We start from the raw sequence: 6,514 nt of genomic DNA on the forward strand, positions 1-6,514 counted from the left end.
TGTTTAAAGAAATCAGCAGTGCTCAAATTGGTGGGTTGGAATTTTAGTCAAATTCCAGTTAATTTTAAAAACAGATGAACAGGAATTCCAGATAGTTTCCAGAGCAGAGGGCAGAACTTCACATTTGTATGAAAATTCCATGTTAATACTTGATTGGGAGACAGAATGTAAAACTATTGTCAGTAGTGCATGAACAAAACATTCACATTTGATCTGGAACCTTTATCAGAAAGCTGTACTCTCCTTCCAAAATTTTCATTACCTTGTGCAAAGCAAGTCAAGTCTTCATGTGTCAAGCACACACGTTGAATTGTCCATATTTTATATACAAGACATCTACCAATCAGGCAGTGCAAAATACATCCTTTCATAACAAAACTAAAATGTACCTCTCAAAGTATGAACAAGAATATACACATAATACAAGATGTACACTATTTACACAACCATAAAAAATATAATACAAGGAATTTTTTTTTATGTGATTGTAAGACTTGACAGTCTTTTGCGATTTTTGTTGCAACAAGGCATGTTTAAGTTTTGTGGATGGAGTTTTCTTTGCCAATTACTCAAGGGATTTTGGAAACTATGCTTGAACTTTAAGGAGAGTTTTCAAATGGACTGCCATCAACTCCCTGTTTTGGTCAGACAGTTCAGCTGTGCCACCAACCCAGTGGCTGGGAGGCTTTGGAAGGACACTGGGAGATGGTGGGTCACTAAACTTTGCCCCAGCGTAATTTTCTTTTTGGCTCACTTCATTTAGGGTGATAGGTTTCTTGGACTTGGCATTTCTGAAGTTCTCTGTGTTTTTAAGTGGCTTTTTCTCCTGCTTCTGAACTATCTCCGGCGACACAGAATCCTGCCAAAAGTTCTCTATCTTTTTCGCCGAGGCGATCTTCGTCACTGGCGTGTTACACTTACTCTTCTGCCTGTTAATCTTTGGTTGTTCACACAGGTGTAAGCTGTGAACGGGCTGGCCGTAGGGGACGGCCGCCTTCTCTGTCTTTCCCATCTTGTTTTTTAAGAACTGCGGAGACAAAGAAGACTCACGTCAACCACGTCTCTTCCGCGTTCCCTCACCGCTCCCGACACTCAGTGAGGCGCCGGGGACCACCTACAACAGGGGGAAGGGTACGGAGAAACCCTTTCCCCGCTGCTCTTCGCTTATCCCACAGCTCATGCACCGCTGGGCGGGCACGGGCGGCCCGAAAGCGCGGAGCGTCCCGCGGCCGCCATGGGGCGCTGCGCAGCGCGCACGTCCCGCCTCCGGGCAGCGCGGGGCGGGGCTGGCGCGCGGCCAGCGGCAGGGCTAAATCCGGCTTGTTGCTGGGGCGCAGCGCCGCGCGCCCATTGGTGGGCGCCGGGCAGCCAATCGCAGCCCGCCCTTCACTCCCCGGCCCCGCCCCGCCCCGTCCGAGCGTAACGGAAACTCTGCCGCTCCCCCCTCCCCCGGTCCCCCCCGCACCGCACTGAGGGGGCGCCCCGCTCACTGTCTCACCCCCCCCAGCCCGCTCCTCCACCCCGAAAGAAAGGGAAAGCGGCCGCCCGGCTCACCGGGCACCGGGAGAGGGCTGAGGAAGGACAGAGAAGTGTAGAGAAGTAGTACAGCCCTCTCTTTACCTCCTTCCTGAGGGGTTTGCCGGGCGCGGGTCTCGAAGGGGCGGGCGCCGGGGGCTCCTCCGGGGGAGCGTCTGTCACAAGGTCGGTTGCCAGCGGGGTTCTTCTCCCCAGGCCGGCACGGTGCTGCTGGTACTGCTGGTAGCGGCTAGGCAGGAGCCCCGCGGGGCCGGGYCGGATCTTTCCCTTCCTCCGCCGCACCCTCTTCAGCGCGGGGCGAGCGCTGCCCCCCGGGCCCGCCAGGCAGCARCTGGGCTGGTTCTCGCAGTTGCTGTCCCCGCGCCTGAGGCGCTGGAGCAGGGCGGAGGGCGGCAGCCGCCGCGGGTCTTCGGTGCCCGCCGAGATCCGAGCCAGGAAGGGCGGCGGCGCCGTGGTGGTGACCATGGTGGGACGTGGGTACCCAGAGTTGTGCCGGGAAGAGGGGGTCGGGTTGCTGGGGAGGGTCTGCCCGGGCTTTGTGACGGGCTGTGGAAGTAGTGGCGCAASCAGAGCCGCCGCTAGGAGAACATGGCGGGGGAGTGAGGGGAGCTGCCAGCGGCGCCCCGGTGTTGTTACCCGGACGGGGTCCGCCCACTTCCGCCCCCGCGCCAACCGCCGTGCGCTGACGGCGCCAGTGCCGTCCCTCCCCGCCGCGCGCCGCCAATCGCGGCAGAGCGGCGGCCTCTCTGTCCTCGCTCCGACCAATCGGAAGCGACAAAAACACTCCGGGCCACGCCTCCCTCGAGCCGCCCAATCCGGGTGGGCACGCCCCCTGTCTCCGAGTCACGGGCTTGCAGTGCGCAGCGGGCGGGCGGCGCTCCGCCGGCCAATCGGGAGCCGCACGAGCAGCCGAAGCCGCGCCCCCGCGCTGCCCGCAGCCAATCGTGAGAGACGTAAACAGGCGTCGGCGCGCCCCCCGGTGGGCGGTGGCGGCAGGCGGGCACGCGTCGCTCGCCATGGAGGAGCCGGGCCCGGCTGCCGCGCCGCCGGAGGGGCGGGGGCGGGACGAGCGGAGCTTGGAGGCTCTCAGCCTGGCTGCYGGCGAAGGGGCGGCGGCGGCGGGGCGGCAGCTACCGGAGGGGCGTCGGGCGACGTTGGCGAGCGCCCTGGAACTGGAGGGGACGGTGCTGCGCGAGGGGCGCCTAACCCAGTTCGTAGCCAACAACCTGGAGCGGCGGATCCGGCTGAGCGGCGCCCCGCGGGGCGAGCCTCCGGCCGGGGGCGGYGGATCCTCGATCCCCGCCATCGACCCCGGGGCGCTGCAGGACGTGGTGGCCCTAGCCGGGCAGGTGGCGGCGCAGGTGGACGATCTGCTGCGGAACGTGCACTGCGGGCTGCAGGCGCTGACGGCGCTCAGCGTCGGCTGCATCCAGACCTACCGCGACGGCGTGGAGAGCCTGGGCGAAGCGGCCGACCTCAGCATCCGCGCCATGTACGCGCTGGTGGCGCGCTGCGAGGAGCTGGACCGCGCCATGCAGCCCGTGCCCGCCCTGGCCAAGCGCATCCGCGACATGAAGGGCACGCTGGAGCGGCTGGAGGGCCTCTGCAAGTAGCTGCTCCCGCCGCCGCCGCCGGCGCTGGATGGAGAACCGCGGCCTCGGCGCCGCCTCTCCCGTGCCGGCAGCGGGGGCCTGGGGCTGCTGCTCTCCCCTCTCCGGCGGCCCCACCGCTCACGGCGTCCCCAGTTCCCACCTGCACATCCTCGCTCGCTCTCCCCCGTGCGTGACTTGCCGGTATCAGTGGCCGGATCGCCGGTGTTGATCTGGAGGAAAGGCAATGTTTGCGACCGATGAAGAAAAAGGTCCCGGTTGAAAACCGCGGGGTAAATGGCAGATGGTGCTTTTAGCTTCAGCTCCATTAAAGAATTTGGATTCCACATGCCTTATGCTTTCTATTTACTGAGGGCTGAGAGAAACTAACGAGTCTTAATTAAAAGTAGTTTTCTTTTTTAAATCAAATTCAGAATTGTTGTGAATACCTGCTTGATACTTACAGGCATTTGTGCTTATTTTCAGTTGACTTGGTGCCTGAAGAGTACTTTTCATCGATGCTGTTACAGCAAATAAACTCAAAGAATATTGCTGTTTCTCAGAGGACACAGTTTTAAGATAAATCTAATATGTATAGCAAAGACACTTGTTTTCTGAAAAGAATATAAAGTGCATGGAATATAATTGAGATTCAGATAATAACAAATCCATATGAAAAGTTCTAAATAAAAGCCTTCAGATGAAATGTGCTTTGCCTCTATTAATCTTTATAGTTTTCATGTAAAAATTTAAATGGCATCACTGTGACATGATCCTGTTATTTTGCGGTTTGCTCTTTTGTTGTTGGGCATTTTTTCTTTCCAGTTGTGAAAATATCTAATTACACGAGGAATGCGAATATGTGATGACATTATGTGGGCRTATGACTGACATAAAACGAGTGCTTTGGAATAATTTATTTGTATAACTTGACACTTTTGTATATGCATCTCTGTGTGCAGAAGTGATTTTGCTGTATCAGTGTTTCCTCTGAGACTCGAGAGTAGCCGAGAGTAGCCGAATTCTCTACTCGCTAAGGTTCCTATGCAACAAGCCTCTTAAGTGATGCTCTTAGCAATCCATTTAGGTCACAAATGTCCCTGTAACAAGATTTCAGCAGAGAAATGAGCACTGTGATCTTAYGTAAGTGTAACAGTGCTTTTGGTGACCAGTGGCTCCTAAAAACCTTGTAATTAAGCTAACCAGAAATACTACTCAAGTCCTGTACGTGTGGTTGAAGAGCAGACAGGTTTATGATAGGCAGAGCTGCTACCCCACTGTGATCTAATTGAAAACACTGAGTGAGGGATGCWCACTGAAACCCTGTGCTTTTGCGCGTAGACAATACTGAATTGTAACAAATTAATTCATGTTAATGCCACCGTGGTTTGCGTAATGCCAGTCTCTGGCCTGTTTTGAGCCCCTCGACATGGCCATGTCTTTCCTTCAGCACAGGGGTGYGTTTCATGTGTGGCCTTGCAGCCCTAGAAACAGGACAAGTCTGCAAATGGGCTGTGCCAAAGTAAGGCCCTCTCTGGGACTGTCAGCTGGGGAGTAGCTGTGGCTCCAGAAGGGGACCAGGGGCCTAACCGAAGTTAGGGGAGAGAAAAAGAACACAACTGCTGCTCCATCCCATGGGCCAAGAAGACACTGAAGATTGCTTAACACCACAGCAGCTGCTGTACTCTCAATAGTTTTGTTATTCCTGGAAAAGTTTGAACTTGTCTATTATGCAGATGCAGTAGTTTTGCTAAATGTGTTTGGTATATGCCAAGAGTGAACACCAAAGGTTGATCTTGCGCCATTTGTGAGTACTGTTGAAATGTACAGGAAAGACCTGCAAGCTTATTTGTGTAACCGCATATGTGCAGGTACTCTTCACTCACACAAGCCAAGGTGAAGCYTTTAAAGTGTTTCAGTACACTTCTGGATTTTGATAGTATTTCATGTGCTGTCATCTTCRTTCAATGCTAATTCCCTACTAAAATTGTTGAGTCTGTAGAATGAAGTTATTACTTCTATGTTTTTAATTGTTAGTGATTAGTTGCTGTTGAAGTGTTTCACTTATTGTRTTTCTTATTTGGGAAAATAATTTGAAAGCTAATGCTCTGCTCCTGCATCTGCACRGAGACCTTTTAATGTGATTGCAGAGCTGGTTTCAGTCTAGGTCCTCGAGCAATAATTTCTGACAGCGATGTCATTCATGTGATGAAAAAGGAATGACTGACTAGTAAATTGCAAGCATGAAGAAAGCAGTAATTACGCTGTTTGGGTTTGTTTTTTTAATTTGTCTGAACACATCAGCTTGTTTGAAGGGCAAATTTAACTGAGCTTGTTGAAGTAGCTCCTGTTTTCTGGTGTCTGCCATGCACATTTGCCATCCCTGGGGCAGGCACAGCCGAAATGAAGTCAGCGTGTTCTGTGTCCCCACAATCAATATCGATTGGTAACCCATGGCTGCTGTGGTTTGCAGCCCCCTGTCCATACTGGCCTCCATTGCTGCAGGGATGGTGACACTTGCCAGCATCTGTGTCAGCACAGCTCTGGTGCCAGCCCTGYCCTTGAAATCCCRTGTGAACTGCCTGTGAGCTATGTGCAGCTCTTTAGTTTCTGCTGAAGCTGGTCCTTCTACAGCATAGACTTCTGTACTGCCCTTTTGATCCTAGTCCAGGCTTTCTTGTGCATATTCTGTGCTAATTCTAACATTTTACAGCTTTTGGATGTTGAGAGTGAAAAGTTCCAGGTTCTTTTAGCCTTTTTTTCTTAATCTGTTGGTGAACAGTGTAAAACCATGTTTGGGTTTTCCAAGGCCTTCAAAGGTCTTGCATTTATTTTCTTGCTTAGTTACTCAGCTTTACCCTTGGTTGCTTTCCTTATCAACTGCCAAGTGAACTTTCATTGGAACAAGATGGGCAAGGTCAAGGGAGAAAAGTAACAAAATATAATGATGTGCGTAGCACTAACCAAAGCCCGATGCAGAATTAGCTGTGGACTAGGAATTACTTCTTTTCTCTGAGAACCACCAGTGACTCCATTAGGAATTAGCTTAGTTTGATAATTTTTTTTTCTGGTGTAAGATCTAACTGTGGAGATCCTTTTTCTGATGAACGTATGGTTGGCTGTGCTTCATTCAGTGCTTTTYTTTTAGTCTTCCCACCTTTGTGAGGTTTTATATTTCCTGACTCTGATCCAGTTCCCTATCTGTGCTATTTAAAGAAGCTTTACCAGGTAAAATYGTACTACAGCTGAGAGAAAACCTGGTCACACAAAGCAAGAATGAACTTTACTGCCATTTCAYCTTTAAGACTTTTTTGCCAGAGTTGCTTAACTGCATCAAATGTTCAATAAGTAAATACATCAATTTTGTGTGTCTTGTGTCTAAAATACAC

The 6,514-nt window shown here is 52.1% G+C and overlaps 2 protein-coding genes across 2 annotated transcripts; one reads left to right on the forward strand and one right to left on the reverse strand.

Moving 5' to 3' along the window:
- Nucleotides 1-6: 6 nt before the first annotated feature.
- PNRC1 (proline rich nuclear receptor coactivator 1) lies at nucleotides 7-2,169 on the reverse strand. The gene is made up of 2 exons (XM_057382215.1): nucleotides 1,621-2,169; nucleotides 7-1,027 (listed from the first exon to the last, which is right to left on the reverse strand). The coding sequence occupies exons 1-2, from the start codon at nucleotides 1,999-2,001 to the stop codon at nucleotides 587-589; spliced, it is 822 nt and encodes a 273-aa protein (XP_057238198.1). The 5' UTR covers nucleotides 2,002-2,169; the 3' UTR covers nucleotides 7-586.
- On the forward strand, nucleotides 2,000-3,212 carry BORCS6 (BLOC-1 related complex subunit 6). The gene is given in 5 exon segments (XM_057382213.1): nucleotides 2,000-2,009; nucleotides 2,095-2,159; nucleotides 2,161-2,414; nucleotides 2,416-2,538; nucleotides 2,540-3,212. Coding segments are annotated over 5 exon segments (1,062 nt in total). The 3' UTR covers nucleotides 3,150-3,212.
- The last annotated feature ends 3,302 nt before the right edge of the window (nucleotides 3,213-6,514 follow it).

Source organism: Malurus melanocephalus, unplaced genomic scaffold (genome assembly GCF_030028575.1).
Source record: "Malurus melanocephalus ecotype Western Australia unplaced genomic scaffold, MMel_1.1 scaffold_555, whole genome shotgun sequence".
NCBI lineage: Eukaryota > Metazoa > Chordata > Aves > Passeriformes > Maluridae > Malurus > Malurus melanocephalus.